This window comes from Mustela erminea, chromosome 20, assembly GCF_009829155.1.
Source record: "Mustela erminea isolate mMusErm1 chromosome 20, mMusErm1.Pri, whole genome shotgun sequence".
Classification (NCBI taxonomy): Eukaryota; Metazoa; Chordata; class Mammalia; order Carnivora; family Mustelidae; genus Mustela; species Mustela erminea.
The window spans coordinates 9,639,484-9,657,059 of record NC_045633.1 but is presented as its reverse complement, the minus strand read 5'-3'; the positions used below and the strand labels follow the sequence as shown (position 1 = coordinate 9,657,059).

Sequence of the window (17,576 nt, the reverse complement as noted above, 5' to 3'; positions counted from 1 at the left end):
GGGCGCCTGGGTGGCTCAGTGGGTTAAGCCGCTGCCTTTGGCTCAGGTCATGATCTCAGGGTTCTGGGATCAAGTTCCGCATCGGGCTCTCTGCTCAGTGGGGAGCCTGCTTCCCTCTCTCTCTCTCTCTCTGCCTGCCTCTCTGCCTACTTGTGATCTCTCTCTGTCAAATAAATAAATAAAAATCTTTTAAAAAAATAATAATAATTCCACTTCTAGGTCTCTGTCCCTAAAAAGAAAATATGTTAACAAAAATTTATAGGTGTCCCAGTTATTGTCAGGAAAATTTCAAAACAAAATGTTAAGCAGCAAAGGAATGTTAAAAATTAAGACCCATCTGTATGATGTTATATTATGTAGCCCACTGAAATGTTTATAAAGAACTTTTGAAGAAACATAGTAAGTGAAAAAGAAATGAGAATACCAACATTTTTTTTCTTTGTTTTCATCCCATCCTTCCTTCCTCTGTGCTCTTTTGTTTTTCTTTTAAAGATTTTATTTATTTGACAGACAGAACACAAATAGTCAGAAAGGCAGGCAGAGAGAGAGAGGGAAACAGGCCCCCCAGCGAGCAGAGAGCCCGACGAGGGGCCCGATCCCAGGACCCTGGGATCATGAACCAAGCCTAAGACAGAGGCTTTAACCCACTGAGCCACCCAGGAACCCCTCCTCTGTGCTCTTTATCTGAAAAGGAATTTGGCTCAAAGATTAACAGTGACTGTTCATAAATGGTGCTTATATGTGATTTTTCACTTTTCTTCTCTGTAGCTTTCAGTGTCCCTGTATTTTCTATAATAAACAAGTATTTTTAAAATGAGAAAACAAAATTTCAAAAAGAAAACACATATTAGGGATGGCTGCGTGGCTCAGTTGGTTAAGCAACTGCCTTCAGTTCAGGTCATGATCCTGGAGTCCTGGGATCGAGTTCCACATCGGGCTCCCAGCTTCGCAGGGAGTCTGCTTCTCCCTCTCACCTTCTACCCTCTCTTGCTCTCTCTTACTTCCTCCCTCTCTCTCAAATAAATAAATAAAATCTTAAAAAAGAAAAAAGAACTGGGCGCCTGGGTGGCTCAGTGGGTTAAATAAAGCCTCTGCTTTTGGCTCCAGTCATGATCCCAGGGTCCTGGGATTGAGCCCCGCATCAGGCTCTCTGCTCAGCAGGGAGCCTGCTTCCTCTCTCTCTGCCTGCCTCTCTGCCTACTTGTGATCTCTGTCTGTCAAATAAATAAATAAATCCAAAAAAAAAAAAAAGAAAGAAAAGAAAACACATTAGTCTCAAATTCCATTCTCAAGCATAAAAGTAAATATATGTATTATTTTCCATTTAAAGATGAGGGAATTTCATCTGGGTGAAGACACCTGTACAAAGTAATACAATTAAGCAAGTAGCAAACCCATCCCAGGTCCCATGCACCCCATGCATTGGAGAGAAAATATACCAGATGGAATTTACTAATAAAGCCATACCCTATATAAAGAAGATACATTCAGAAGTCCTATCTTCCTAGGGATCAGACCTTGCAGCTCTACTCTGGCAAAATTAATTCCTTTCTTCATTATTATTTACTCGTGACTAGCTGCAATCAGATACTACCAAATAAAAACTTGCCTAACTGGATTCTGCTCTTTGCTGGGATGAGAATATTTTGTGATTTCAAGAATATGGAAGCCTGCCTTGATAAAGAACAAGAACCTGTTCTTTAGGAGAATGGGGCAGACCAGAGAAACAGAGACAGGCTTGGCACTGACTTCTAAAATTCCAGCTCCCCCTGTTTGTAACAGGATGGGGGATGGGAAGCAGCTTTGGTGAGTTGCAAACAAAAGTATCTAGCAAGGAGTTAACCCTTGCACACTGATACAATGGAGTGCTGTGTATTAAAAAGAATGACATGTCTACTTATATGGAAAGATCTTCAAGATGTTATTAAGGGGAAAAAAGGGAGAAGCTCAGAAATATGTATTTCATATATTCAACCACACACATATGTATCTGTCTGAACATGTACTATGATTTTCTGGGAGAATAAAATAAACATCATTAGCAGTGGTTCCCTCTGGAGTTCGGGGGTGGGAAGGGGAGTGCTTGAAATAGTTTTATGTCTTTTCAGTTTAAAATATACACATATAGGGGTGTCTGGGTGGCTCAGTGGGTTGAGGCCTCTGCCTTCAGCTCAGGTTGTGATCTCAGGGTCCTGGGATCAAGTTCTGCATCAGGCTCTCTGCTCAGTGGGGAGCCTGCCTCCCCCCCCTCTGCCTGTCTCTCTGCCTACTTGTGATCTCTGTCAAATAAATAAATGAAAATTTTAAAAAATAATAAAAAATAAAATAAAATATACACAATATACCTCTCCCTTAGATTCAGCAGAGCCAAGGAGTCTTAAAATCACTCATCTGATGGATTGCATTAAACACTTGTGTGATTCTAGGAAAAGGCAAAGAGTGACTTTACCAAGTTCCATGATCACTTGATTGCTGACAAGAAACTTCCATAAATTCCAATATGCACACACACACATTTTAAAACTTACAAGATACTGTTTAATCAGTAGTTATAAGGCACATTTGTTAGACCTGCGCTTAAACAATTACACAGACATCCCTTGAAGTTATTAAAGTTGTCAAAATATATAAAAACATTCAAGTAAGAGGTATGCAAACCAGCAGCATTTAACCAAAACAAAGATATTAGCATAAATCAGTATCGATTTTATAACAGGGAAAGAACGGAGCTTCTATCTCACACATTTACACACACACACACACACACACACATCTTTACTGTCCTCAGAAGCATGGTGAAGGCAAAAACATCTCTATAAGTGTGCTTGGCAAAAATGCCAACAATTAGATTTTTTTTCAAGTGAGGACAGAGTGAACTTTTGATTACTCAAAATTCCATGATACTAGTTATTAGCTTGAAAAGCTCATAGGTCTCACAGGTACATAAATATCCAGTGTTAATGCTAACTTTGGGGAAGAGGCGGAAAATGATCAGGCAAAGGGGCAAATACACAGAAATGTGTGTGCCACGGCAAGCTCGCTTTGCTTCTTGGAGCAAGAAATCAATCATTTTTGAGTAACGGAGGGTAGGGGTGATGGTGGGAAATACTGTTAGCAGCAGCTTTCTAAAACATGTGCCAGCTTTAAACTCCAGGCTACTCCCTAGGAAAAGCTTTTGAGCCAGTGAACTGAAGGAAAACAACAGAAGAAAGGCTCACACAGTCTGTTACGAAACTAAGTACTTTGTAAAAGATAAGACAAGAACTGATTATGTGAAACAATAATTTAGGCTTATGTTCAAAGGTTCAGAGCTATCAATTTTGGGTAAGCTTATGATGAGGTATTTACTGCACCTTTTTTTTTTTTTTTCCTATAATGGAAACCCTGAAGCAATACTCTGCGTATTTTGTAAAATATAAAAGAGCCCTCAAAAAATGGATATGTGCCTTGAAGATGCCAGCATTCAGTGTACTCCAGGTCACTGGCACAGGCTGGTCTGAGGCTGCGACCCACAGCCCTCCAGCGCTCCTGCACATCAACCCCGTCCTCTGTGCACGTCCTCACCTGCCCTTTCCAGCCTGGCTCCAAAGCATGTAGTGTCCTTCAGAGATGGGGACCTCAGTGCAGCGAGGGAAATGGCATTTTGGAAGACTTGAAAGACAAACTTTGCCTCTTAGTTTTGATGACCCAGGGCCAGGACAGACCCAGCACCGTGGGGGCAGTTTCCCCCTGAGCACGAAGGCTGTAGCAAAATGCCCCAGGAGCTAAGACGTCAAGGTCCTAACAAGGTCACCAAAAACAACGCCACCGCACCCGCACGAAGGGAGCCACCTTCAGGAAAGACCTGAACTCCAGAAAAATATATTTTACAAGTTCCGCTCCAAACCCAGGTGGACTGTGTAGGCTCGGCTGGTCACAAGGTCAGCTTAACGAGCAGGTTCCTCATTGCCCATCCAGTTCCTCATTGCCCATCCAGTCGGTTCCTCATATCCTTCTGGGCTTCTGTTAGTTTCTGGATCAGGTAACGCTTGTCACGACTTTCCTAAAGGTAGAAATCGGCGCAAGAACACATTCAATATATTTGAAAACAAATGTCTTCATTTCAACATAATCAATTACCCGTCAGACTCGGGGTTAAGGATACCAACCCCTGGACTGTGGTAACGGCCTCCAGACTGGTCTGCCTCTTGCCCTCTTGCCCCTCCACAGCCTCTTGCCCACAGAGGGGCCAAGAGTCTTTAAAAAAATAGATGTCAGACGGATGGAGTGCCTGGATGGCACAGTCGGTTGAGAGTCCGACTCCTAGTTTCTGCTGTGATTTCAGGGTCGTGAGACTGAGCCCCAAGTCAGGATCCGCACTCACTGTGGCGTCTGCTTGATATTCTCTCTCAAAATTTCCCTCGCACTGGCTCACGCACACGCTCTCTAAATAGGTAAATAATCTTAAAAAGAAATGTACATCAGACTGCTACTGTGATTGGTTTCCCATCACACTCAGAATTAAACCCAAACTTGTCACCAGAGCCCTCACACTGTGCCGTGACCCTAGCGGACAATCCAGCATCATCTTGACTCTCTGGCCATGCCACCTGTCCCCGGGAGTGGCCTCGCTGTCCCCTCTGCCTGTTACTCTCATCCATGAGGCCTCCCACAGTGGGCTACTCGTCCTTCAAGTCTCAGCTCCAATGTCACCTCCTCCAAGAGGCCCTCCGTCACCACCATCTACAGCCGCGGAGGGCCGTTCCTCACCTAACTCTACCATCCATGTTCTCTTCACAGAGGCTCCCGCTACTAGAATTCATGGTTTCTCTAACTATTCAGCAGTCTCGTCTCCCTCTGTCACCACTGTATCCCAGCACAGTATGAGGGGCAGGCAGTGATCACTGTACACACTGAAGGCATGGACAAGCCCATGACTGCGTGAAGCTGGAGAAGGCCTGGCCCCAGTGCAATTCTGGGAAGCAGTGGTGAGCCGCGCCACAGCATTCCATCCTCTCCCTGGGGAAAGCGCCACTCTCCTTTAGTTGTCCTGGGTAGATGTCCCCAGCCATGACCCTCTGGACGTGCTCTTCCTTACCAGGGACAGCTGCTCTCGGAGCTGGACCACCACCCGCTTGTGCGCTCCGGCCAGGGCGATGAAGTAAAACATGATGAGGCTGTAACACAAGGAAGCGGTCACTAAGGAGTCTGTGCCAGCTGAAGGGCCGCTGGATAAACAACCCAGTCCATTTTGCCCAGAACAGGTTCACTTCTGTTAGGAAGAGAAAGAAAGAAGAGAGACGGAGGAATGGACAGACAGGTGCAGGGGAAGGAAGGAAGGAAGAGAGGGAGGTAGGGAGGAAGGAAAAATCTGGGGTGTGACGTTCTGGGATCCAGCCCCGCACTGGGTGTAGAGATTACTTTAAAAAAAAAAAAAATGGGAGGGAGAGAGGGAGGAAGAAAGGGATCTCTCCTAAGCAGAGGACATAAGAAACAGCCCCAGAGGGGTATTTGGTTAGCAGTGGTAGTAGAGACTGATGCATGCCTTGCTTTTTAAGTCAATATTAGAAATTGTTGTTCCCCTGGCACACACGGTATGACAGGGAAAGAGAAGGAGATGGTCCAGACAGCTCAGTATGGAAGGAACTGGCTGTGGATCATCACTTCCCCGGCCCCGCTTCCTCATCTACAGGGAGGGTAATACAGTAAAACCCGGGGACAACAAGCCTAGGATAATAGATCTTTGAATAAAAGCAAGGGGCTGTTGGCTCCTGTCTTCTGTGTGGTCCCAGATCTCAGAACGGGGGTGGCTGAAGTTATTATCTTTGGGGACAGGGGCATGTGGAGTGGAGGGCGAGCCGCCAGGAAAACCGTAGGCAACCTCATTCCATTCCATGAAGGGGCGGTGGTTTCCTGTCTAATCTCCCCAGACCGGGCTGAGGAAGTCATGGAATCGCTCATATCAGTGATACTCTTCTGGAACACACTGTGGCCACAAGGCAAGAATGGCCAGATCAGGCAACTGCCACCAGATGGTGCCAGCCAAGCCATAGCTTGGAGTCAAACCCCCCAGGACAGAGTAGCTGGATCCTGAGGCACTCAGAATCCCAGGCTGACTGTCTGCCTAGCTTCCCCAAGCCATTTTATTAATCAAAGGTATCCTACCTTTAGCAAATAAATTTTTCGGGTTCTCTTCTTGCATGGTTGTGGGGTTTTACTGTCAGACTATATCAAGAGATAATTGCAGTGATTTCATTACAGTTAATTCATGCCAGCTATAATCAATTCTAGTTATCTGTAGTAGTTACATTCCATAAAGCCTCCAGGAGCACTGACCTAGTGACTTCTGAACCAGTGCCCCTAGGGGATGAACTGGGGTAGGTTCCTTGAGTCACTGGTCACAACATTCTAGTCAACTGATCAATACCCTATTTTATGTTTCTTATTTATTGAGAAAGTTATCAAAATATAATCTTGTTTCTGTTTAAAGACGTCTTCTTTAAATATTATTGTTGATTCCTTAACATTGAACCTGGCATCACCAGCGCTATCATGCATGCCCGAATGAAGCTTATCTAACTTACTTATTTTCTTCGCAGGGCACATCCCAAGCCCTCTTGCACCTAGGAATGACTAGAAGCCCTTCAGTATGCTTGGGGCCAATTTAAACAGGGAAATGACCCACCAAAGGCACAAAATGCAAGAAACCTGGCCCCACAGAGATCACAAAAGGACACTTACTTCTAGTATGAAACAAGAAGACTACTGAGCATTGTTCAAGTCTAGGTAACATGCGTGCTATGGCGTGCATGTTTGTGTGCCCCCCAGATTCATGTTTGAAATCCTAATCCCAAGGTGATGGTATTAGGAAGTGGGGCCTTTGGGAGGTGCTAAGGTCATGAGGACGGTGCCCTCATGAATGGGATTAGTGCCCTGATCAAAAGGACCCCAGACAACTAGCTCATGCCATCTGCTATGTGAGGATATGAGAAGTCTGCAAGCCAGAAGACGGCTCTCACCTAACCACACAGATGGACACCCTGACCTTGGACTAGCAACCTCCAGAACTATAAGAAATAATTGGTTATAAGCCACCTAGTCTATGGTATTTTCTGTAAGCAGCAGCCCAAACAGACTAACATAGTGATTTTTGGGTGACTCCAATTTTTTGCCACTCGGTGCAAGTCCACAAATGACCATGAACTTGCCTCAAGCACTGATTTTGGGGTTACAAAATATTTTAGCAAGTAGGCATATTCATAACACAGACACAAAAAATGGAATCCATTAATAATCAGGACAGACTATAATTAAAACAACACCCAGCACATAGTAAGACCTCAATGTACATCTGTGATTAGAATTATTTTATTATTATTATTATTATTTTTAAAGATTTTATTTATTTATTTGACAGAGAGAAATCACAAGTAGATGGAGAGGCAGGCAGAGAGAGAGAGAGGGAAGCAGGCTCTCTGCTGAGCAGAGAGCCCGATGCGGGACTCGATCCCAGGACTCTGAGATCATGACCTGAGCCGAAGGCAGCAGCTTAACCCACTGAGCCACCCAGGCACCCCGTTATTATTATTTTTTAATGTAGACTCCACACCCAGGATGAAGCCTGATGTGGGGTTTGAATCCCTGACTCTGAGATTGAGACCTGAACTGAGATCAAGAGTTAGACACTTAGGGGCACCTGGGTGGCTCGGTCAGTTAAGCATCTGCCTTTGGCTCGGGTCGTGATCCCAGGGTCCCGGGATCCAGCCCTGAGTCAGGCTCCCTGTTGAGCAAGGAGCCTGCTTCTCCCTCTCCCTCTGCCTACCGCTCCCCCCTACTTGGGTTCTTTCTCTCTCTGTCAAATAAATTTTTAAAATCTTAAAAAAATTTTAGACTTTTTTTAGAAATTTCTAGAAATTGAATTTTAAGAAATTTTTAGAAATTAAAAAATTTTTAGAATTTTTAAAATCTTAAAAATGGAAAAAAGAGTCAGACACCAAATGAGCTACCCAGATGGCCCTAGAATTACTTTAACCCTCAAAATGAATCACTATGCAGAAAAGATTCTTGTCACCTTGATATAGAACACCTGTCATTTACTGTGCCTTTACTAAGGGCCAGGTCCTCTGCTACCCATTTCACTATGTTAACTGTATTGCCTTCTTCTCACAACCCTATGAGGTATGTGCCATTCTTACCTCATTTTCCAGGTGAGGAAACTGAGGCACAGGGAGGACACATTCTATGTATAGTAGTGGAGACAGGGTTCACACGCATGCTTCTAATTCAGTGCTCTTCTCTTTCCCCAGTAATCACTTTCTTTATCAAAGTGCAAGTGATTTTGTAAATAATACTATTAATCAGCAATGGTTATTGGGTTTTTATGGCAGGCATTGGGCTAAGTGCTTTAGCTGCAGGATCATTTTTTTTTTTTTAAGATTTTATTTATTTCTTTGACAGGGAGTGAGAGAAGGAACACAAGCAGAGGGAGTGGGAGAGGGAAAAGCAGGCTTCCCGCACACGACGTGGGGCTTGATCCCAGGACCCTGAGATCATGACCTGAGCCAAAGGCAGATGCTTAATCTTACTAGACCTGCTCAATAACCCTCTTAAAGAATCACAATTTTGGAGCCTCCAGGTGGCTTCCAACTCTTGGTTTTAGCTCAGGTCATGAGATTATGAAATTTTAATTAGAAATTTTAATTTCTAAAAATTCTCAAGGTCCTGAGATCAAGCCCTGTGGCAGACTCCGGCTCAGCACAGAGCCTGTTCGGGATTCTCGTCCTCTCCCTTTGCCCCTCCCCTGTTCACATGTGCATGCTTTCTCTCTCGTTCCCTAAATAAATACATAAAATTTTTAAAAAAAAATCACTATTATGATGCCCATTCTAAAAATGGGAGAGAGAGAGAGAGGGGAGAGAGAGCACACAAGCAGGGAGGGGGCAGAGGGAGAGGAGAGGTTCTGTAACTTATCAAGTGTAGCAGGCGAGCTTGCTACACTTGCTAAGTTAATGTTATCAGGTTCACAATAATGTTATTGCATTTCCCAGCGGAGAAGGCTCCATCGGCCTGCACGGAAAATACTTGCAAGGGTCCGGGCGGTTCTTACTCACCAGATGATCATGAAGAAAGGCACTGCGAAGGCTTCCGATGTGACGCCATAGACCAGGGACTGCAGAGAGCTGGGAAAGGTGCTCACTGTCTTGGGGACCACCTCCCACGTGGTGTTGAAGTTGGTGAACGGCCCACAGGCTTTCGAGGAAGGGATGCTGCCAAGACATAGACCCAGGGGCTCAGGGCGAGGCACCGAGCACAGGCTGAGCATCTGTCCTCTCACACCCACAGGCTTGTTACCAGTGACCCGACAGGAACTGCCTGGTCTTACGGGCCGAATGGAATATTCTGGTCAAAAACGCTGACCCTGAAACTTCATCTAGTCTCTAGACTGACTTTCAGGTCACAGGAAATTTAGCACGGAAGAGTAAGTTAAATGGCACTGTGAGGTAACAATGTGATTTTATTCACCGATCTCTTAATTTGGAGGTGAGGAAACTGTTGTGGACTCTGCAAAGAATCAAAGATTCTGTTAAATGAATTAATTTTTTTAAAAATATGCTCCACACCCAACATGGGGCTAGAACTCACGACTCTGAGATCAAGAGTCATATGCTCCACCAACTGAGCCAGCCAGGTGCCCTTCAAGAATCCAAGATTAAAAGAGCCAGCTTGGCTGGCTTGGTCAGATGAGAATACAACCCATGATTTCAGTCAGGGTCAGGAGTCCGAGCCCCACACTGCATATAGAGATTACTTAAAATAAAATTAAAGGAGAGTAAGGAGACATAGCAATTCAAAGCAATGGGTAGGGGCGCCTGGGTGGCTCAGTGGGTTAAGCCTCTGCCTTCGGCTCAGGTCATGATCTCGGGGTCCTGGGATCGAGCCCCACATTGGGCTCTCTGCTCAGTGGGGAGCTGCTTCCCTCTCTCTCTCTCTGCCTACTTGTGATCTCTCTCTCTCTCTGTCGAATAAATAAATAAAATCTTAAAAAAAAAAAAGCAATGGGTAAAACATGAAAGATCCTCATTTTAAAAACAAGGCCATAAAAGACTATCTGGGGACAAATGGAGAAATTTGAAAATGGCAGAAATATTAGTATTAATTACATCCAATAATGTTATTGCAGATGCGTGGGAAGGAGGATGCTTATTTTCAGGAGCTGCACGCTCAAGTATTTAGCTCCAATTTTCTGTGCACCCCCAGATCTCAAGATGGGGGTAGCTGAGGTTATTAGTGAGGTATGCCATGGTGTCCATAACAATCTCAAATGGGTCATGACAGCCATAAAAAATGTAGGTGCAGAGAGAAAGAGAAAACAAATGCAGCGAAATCAAAATGTTAACAACTGGGACATCTAGTTGAAGGGTATAGGAGTCTTCACTGTTGCTATTTTTTCAAATTTTTCAAAATAAAAAGTAAGGAAAAATCAAAATTACAATGGAAAAATTTTGTCATTAAGACCTACAAAGAAGGGGCGCCTGGGTGGCTCAGTGGGTTAAAGCCTCTGCCTTCGGCTCAGGTCATGATCCCGGGGTCCTGGGATCGAGCCCCGCGTCAGGCTCTCTGCTCAGTGGGGAACCTGCTTCCTCCCCTTTCCTCTCTCTGCCTGCCTCTCTGCCTACTTGTGGTCTGTCAAATAAATAAAATCTTAAAAAAAAAAAAAAAGATTAAGAAAAAAAGACCTACAAAGAAAAAAAAAAAAGACCTACAAAAAACTCCCTATATTCACATCACAAAGATCCGTGTGTATGATTTTCCATTGCAGCCCAACTTTATGGGTTAAAAAACACTCTGGGAAGGGGCGCCTGGGTGGCTCAGTGGGTTAAGCCGCTGCCTTCGGCTCAGGTCATGATCTCGGGGTCCTGGGATTGAGCCCGACATTGGGCTCTCTGCTCAGTAGGGAGCCTGCTTCCCTCTCTCTCTCTGTCTACTTGTGATCTCTACCTGTCAAATAAATAAATAAATAAAATCTTAAAAAAAAAAAAAAACACCACTCTGGGAAGCAATCTAACTATTCCTTAAGGAAATGGATGAACAATTTATGATCTATTCATAAAACAGAATGCTAAGAAAAAACACTGAAAGAGACACAGAGATCTGAAAAGACTGGTTCCCAGGCAGAAATTAAGTAGTTGGGAAATAGGACTGGAAAATGAATTCCCATCATATACTCTTATACTTTTTGAATTTTGTGTCATGTGAATGTATGTATTATATAAAAAAAGTCAAAGTTAAAAAACATTTTAAGGTATGGATGGATCAGTGGGTTAAGCCTCTGCCTTCGGCTCAGGTCATGATCTCAGGGTCCTGGTATCGAGTCCCGCATCGGGCTCTCTGCTCAGCAGGGAGCCTGCTTCCCTCTCTCTCTCTCTGCCTGCCTCTCCATCTACTTGTGATTTCTCTCTGTCAAATAAATAAATAAAATCTTTAAAAAAATTTTTTTTAAAACAATGAGAGTTCTATATATGTTGGTATGGAAAAGGGCACAATATAAAATTAAGTGGAAAAAAAAAGCAGTCAATCAGAGTTACAGCATTATTCCATATGTGTCTTTTAAAAATAAATACATTGTTCATATGAATTTCTGGAAGTATCAATAAAATATTAATAGTGGTTACTTTGGCAGAATAGGACCAAGAAGGAATGATGAGGGGCACTTTTTTTCTCTTTAATTTATACTCTTTTGTACTGTTTGACTTTTTATATAACATCTATTATTATAACAAGAAACAATAAAAATATATATACTCAAACTGGTTAAAAAACAAAATCTGACAGATTCAAAGTTTAAGAATTTCAATTTAAAGATGAAGAAATGAAATTGCATGAGAATAAATCAGAGAGATTGGTAAACTATAACCCATGGGCCAAATCTGAACCATCATCTGTTTTTTATAAATAAAGCTTTATTGGAACACAGTCATGCCCATTAGTTTGGTTACTGTCTGTGGCTGCTTTCATAATGTCACAAGACAGTTAAACAGTTGCTACTGACACTATATGGCCCACAAAGCCTAAACATTTAGGCTTGCCCTTTACAGAAAATGTTTAATGGCCTTTGATATAAATGGCTATACTCCTAGGAAGTAGGGTCACTGGAGTTTGAAACCCCAATTTTTGATCCTTAGTCTTAAGCATTTCTACTCTTACCGAATTCCACATTACACTCTATATTCCTTGTGGCATGTCTGAATCATCTCTATACTCCTAGCACCTAGCACAGTGCTTGTCACACTGAAGACACTCCAGGTCTTCTTATTTTTGTAACCAGAAACAAACGAGATTAGAAGAGAGGTCCCAGGCAAAGAGAGTAGGGCAGGACAGACCCGCTGGTACTCTCTAGAACAAGTGCAATAGTGTAAGCCCAGCTTCTGGAAGTGGACCAGGACATTCCAGCATCCAGAGAGGGATTCCAAAACAAAGGTGGGCCTGGCCAAACCAGGAGTGACTTACCGACTTCTGTAGATGGAACCTCATGAGGAAAGCCAGTAAAGAATTCAAGGGATCCTTGAACAGAAAAGAGGGATGTCCCAAGAAGCAAACAAATGCTCTAGAAAACAGAGTCATATTTACCGTGCCATGCTGATTGTCAGAGGTATTATGGCCAAACACAACCCGATCAACAACACCAACAAGAAGAAGAAATTAGAATTGGAGGCTCTGAACTGCCTGGGGGAGGGTCGGCAGGTATAAAGAAGACTCATCTAAAGGGAGAGAAGGAAAGAGAAAAAAAAGTAAGAGTCTAGCTTCCTTGAAGATCAACGAGCCCATTCATGGATTCCAGTGGGAATGTAAACGGGTAGGAATTTTCCAGAGGGTAGTCAGCAATCTAGATCAAAATGAAACATGATTCATTCAGACCCTCGACCCTGGAGAAATTCATCCCAATGAGAAAATAGAATAAAGGGGCCAAAATACATGGATATAGATGTTTACTGCTGCAGTTGCTCATGTGTGGGGATAACTGGAAGCAACCAAAATAGCGATCAACAGGGGCTGCTTGAAGGTTCAAGAGCATCTATACAGTGAGATACTGGGGAACGCTTCGAGAGGGTGAGAGAGCTCTATGTCCCGGATGGCACTGTGAAATGTGCCCTATGCTCTCATTTATGTTTTTTGGTTTTGTTTTTGTTTTTGTTAATTTGACAGAGAGATAGATCACAGGTAGACAGAGAGGCAGGCAGGGGCGGGGTGGGGGGAAGCTGGCTCCCCGCCAAGCAGGGAGCCGTTGCGGGGCTCGATCCCAGGACTCTGGGATCATGACCTGAGCCAAAGGCAGAGGCTTTAACCCACTGAACCACCCAGGCACCCCTTCATTTACGTTTTTTAAAAAGTATTCTTCAGGGCGCCTGGGTGGCTCAGTGGGTTAAGCCGCTGCCTTCGGCTCAGGTCATGATCTCAGAGTCCTGGGATCGAGTCCCGCATCGGGCTCTCTGCTCGGCGGAGAGCCTGCTTCCCTCTCTCTCTCTCTCTGGCTGCCTCTCCGTCTACTTGTGATTTCTCTCTGTCAAATTAATAAATAAAATCTTTGAAATAAAAAGTATTCTTCATAGGATTTTAAATATGCATTAAATGGATCTATGCTAACAAGACCAAGAGAGATTTTGTTTGAATTTTTTATAAGCATATTTATTCTTCCTCTGTATTAAAAACAAATATTTCCAGGGTGCTTGGGTGGCTTAGTCAGTGAAGCAGCTGTTTTTGGCTCAGGTCATGATCTTGGGGTCCTGGGATCCAGCCCCATGTTGGGCTCTCTGCTCAGCAGGGAGTCTGCTTCTTCCTCTGCCCCTCCTCCTGCTCTGTCACTCTCTCTTTCTCTCATGCTCTTTCTCTCTCTCAAATAAATAAATAACATCTTTTTAAAAAATAAAAATAAAAAAAATAAAAGCAAATTTTCTACCAAGGTGAAAAAGACTTGTGGAAACATTAAGTGGAAAGGAGTGAAGGGTACATTTATAGGCATACAATTTCTCCTTAATATTTTTAGAGACCTCCATTACTGGGAGGGGGCCTCAAGCTGCTCTTACCTCAGCAGTAGCCAGAAAATCTTGTGAGCTGGACAGCAATAAGCGCCAGGGACCCCTGGTGTCCTATTCGGGGGTGGCTGGCTGGTCAGGCCTGTGGTATCACAATTCAGCCCAGTGCCCATGACCTACTCTATCACCCCCACATGTCTTTACTAAGCCACACACCAGAAAAGCACTGGGTGACCAATATTTTCAGGGAAAGGAAAAAGTTCTAAGTTTTCTGACATCCATCTCTCCTTTGGTGCTTTCGACCAACTCAAGTTTCCACATGAAAGCACCAGAACATTCTTCAAAGGCCAAAACATCTGGGTTGGAAATACAGCCCAATTCAAGGTGCTGCTTACCTAAGGATTAAATAGCTTAGGCCGGGGTGCCTGGGTGGCTCAGTGGGTTAAGCTGCTGCCTTCGGCTCAGGTCATGATCTCAGGGTCCTGGGATCGAGTCCCGCATCGGGCTCTCTGCTCAGCAGGGAGCCTGCTTCCCTCTCTCTCTCTCTGCCTGCCTCTCCATCTACTTGTGATTTCTCTCTGTCAAATAAATAAATAAAATCTTAAATAAATAAATAAATAGCTTAGGCCCTCGAGTGAAGTAAATCTGGAGTCACTTGTAAGCTATGTGACCTGGGGCTACTTACTTAACCTCTCTGAACTTCAGCTTTCTGATTTGTAAAATCAAAAGATGAGTGTAAGCATTGCATGACGACCCGTGTAAAGTGTTCAGCAGAGTGGGGGCACATGGTATTCTTACAACTGTTATTACTGTCATTATTTTTTTTAAAGATTTTATTTATTTATTTGACAGAGAGATCACAAGTAGGCAGAGAGGCAGGCAGAGAGAGAGAGGAGGAAGCAGGCTCCCTGCTGAGCAGAGAGCCCAATGCGGGACTCGATCCCAGGACCCTGAGATCATGACCTGAGCCGAAGGCAGTGGCTTAACCCACTGAGCCACCCAGGCGCCCTGTCATTATTATTAATGCTATTATTATTACCTCCATTTCTGAATCCTTAGGGCTTGGCATAATAGGTAATAAGCAAGCGTGGGGCCTGTTAACAGAGGGCAACTCCAGAAGAAGGGTTGGAAGTTACTGTATACATGTCTGTATATAGTTTATAAAGGTTTTTTTTTTTTTTTAAGATTTATTTATTTATTTTGAGAGAGAGCGCCTGGGGTGTGCGGGCAGGGGCAGAAGGAGAGACAGAGAGAATCTTAAGTAGACTATACTGAGTCTGGAGCCCGATGCGGGGCTCGATCTCATGACCTGAGATCAGGACCTGAGCCGAAACCAATGCTCAATTGATTATGCCACCCAGGCACGCCTGTCTATAATTTAATAGTGAGCATATATTGCCTCAATAATAATAATAACAGCTCAGTTAATAAGCCCAGATCAATTAGTCATTCACAGAGCATTCTACCCAATAAGCACTTAGTTCAGCCACAATGCTCGGGGCCTGTGAGCCATTTGAGGAGCGACACAAATACTTGAGACCTGAAAATAAATACATCGGCTCCAACATCCAAATGGAAAATTATAAAACTTAAATTAATAGATGTTTTGTGAAACATCACCAGAATATGCCACTGCCCACGGGTGGCTCAATTGTGGCTCCCCTCTTAGACAGTTATTTACAAAAACAACATTTAAATCATAGGGGCAAAAAAAAAGTCTTAACAAAACTCTCAAAATTATAAAGATGTGGAAATCCATCCCAAGTCTTTTTTCCAGAATAAAAATACACACCAAATAAGGGATGTAATTTTGATAAGTCTGATGGGATGTGTGTGTGGGGGCTGTAGACACACGACCTGCTGAATGCCTTGGGAGGTCAAGAATAGTCCAGAACAGGAGCTCCCCCCACCCCCGCTCTCCTTACCTCTTTCACATAAAAGATGATAATGAACTTCAAGGTTGCAATGGCAGGGAGAAGCGGTGAGAAAAAAGCTCCAATCCAGCAAATGGTCTGCCCATAGACGATCCCCAGGACGTTATCGGGAATGGCAAATTCCTGTTGTCCCCAGCACTGAATCAGCTTCCAAGAAGAACAGTAGGTCACCAGGAGCCTGGACACGAACGGGACAATATGTCACCTGGACTGCCAGTGCCTGCCACGACCACAGAACCACGTCTACCCCATCAAGGCTGTTTTCTACACACATTTCTCATGCCTTATAATTTGTCAGAAGGCCCCTCCTGATGGGCATTTAGGTTGTCTCCAGTGTCTTTGCTGACATGTGGCACTCTACAGTGAGCAACTGTGTGTGTGTTAATCTCAGGCCCCTGGTCCTAGGGGGCCAGATGAGTTAGACAAGGTTCGTTTTCCTCATTGGGAATGTGGGGGAATTTTAACCCAACGTACTTCACCAGGTTGTGGTGACAACGGATGACACAGGCAGTCGCTATGCTCGTTTGCCACTCAGCCCAAACAGTAACGTGCATTCACACAGAAAATGGCTTATGAGAACCCTACCACCTAGCTTGCCACTTCTTGGAATCCTACATTCTCTCCCTCTGCCCCTCCTGTCACCACCCCCCAACTCTCTCTCTCTCTCTAAAAAAATAAAAAAATAAAGAAAAATAGAGTCTCCTGGGTGGCGCAGTCAGCACAAAGCTTAAATAACGTGCCCAAGGTCACATGACCAGCAAGTGGCAGTGCTGGGGCATGAACCTGGAGGGTCTCCCCTGACAGTAGCTGTGCTGATGGCCAGAAGCCATCTCCATGGGAAGCAGAGCCATTTTGGTTTCTGTTGCCTTTCAAGGGGGCACCTAATGGACTATGGGGTCAATGGCCTAGAGGCAACTGTAAGTCTTTGGATGGTTGTCAGTGATTTCTGTGAACTGAAGAGCAGCTGTGATGGGAGCCTCCACTGGGGATATGGAAGGGACTAGAAGGGGTAGGCGGAAATCAGAGGGGTACCCCTCACACTTACTTTCTGGGAAAATCCACAAAAAGCGTCACAGCCAAGATGATGATGAGGTCAAAGATCATCAGCTTGTACATTTCCTGCCCAACCTGGGTCTCCCAGCACTGAAACCAAAGAGATCAAGAGAAAATGAGGCCCAACGTGGGGCAGAGAAAGCCAGGTTCTCACACTCCTTCCAATAGCCCTGTCCACCCTCAGATTCTGCTGCCTCTGGAGGCCATCCGCTGACGCTCCTCGGAGATGCAGCACACACTCTGGTGTTCAAGCTATAGAAGGGCCTGCTGTGTGAGACTTGGCTACACAGCAGAAAAGCAGATCAGCTGGGATTCAAATCCATAACTTTGAGGGCTGTTCTCTTGACTTTGAGCCTGTCACACACCTCCCCCGCCCCCCGCCAATTACTGCCCCCTGCAGGACGCCCCCATCCCTGCAGGCTCACCGGGTAGAGTTTCTGGTTGTAGCCACACAGCTCACAGGAGTAGTTATCACAGGATGTAATCTTGGAGCCCAGGGTGAACACCAGCACACAGATGGTAGCCAGCCGCATAAAGACACACCTGCGGTGGTGGTGGTGGTGGGGGGGAGATGGGAAGA

The 17,576-nt window shown here is 44.5% G+C and overlaps 1 protein-coding gene across 4 annotated transcripts in view; it reads right to left on the bottom strand.

The window, feature by feature from the left end:
- Positions 1–2,513: 2,513 nt before the first annotated feature.
- The window catches only part of TMC7 (transmembrane channel like 7), a 54,367-nt gene continuing 39,304 nt past the window's right edge, over positions 2,514–17,576 (bottom strand). Inside the window, exons 10-16 of one of the 4 annotated variants that reach the window (XM_032328247.1) lie at positions 17,422–17,539; positions 16,989–17,086; positions 15,935–16,121; positions 12,607–12,737; positions 9,090–9,245; positions 5,078–5,156; positions 2,514–4,042 (exon numbers count right to left, since the gene is read on the bottom strand). In XM_032328247.1, the coding sequence (XP_032184138.1) occupies positions 3,962–4,042; positions 5,078–5,156; positions 9,090–9,245; positions 12,607–12,737; positions 15,935–16,121; positions 16,989–17,086; positions 17,422–17,539 (850 nt within the window). In that variant the 3' untranslated portion in view covers positions 2,514–3,961. The other 3 variants (XM_032328249.1, XM_032328248.1, XM_032328250.1) reach the window with 3 other exon arrangements.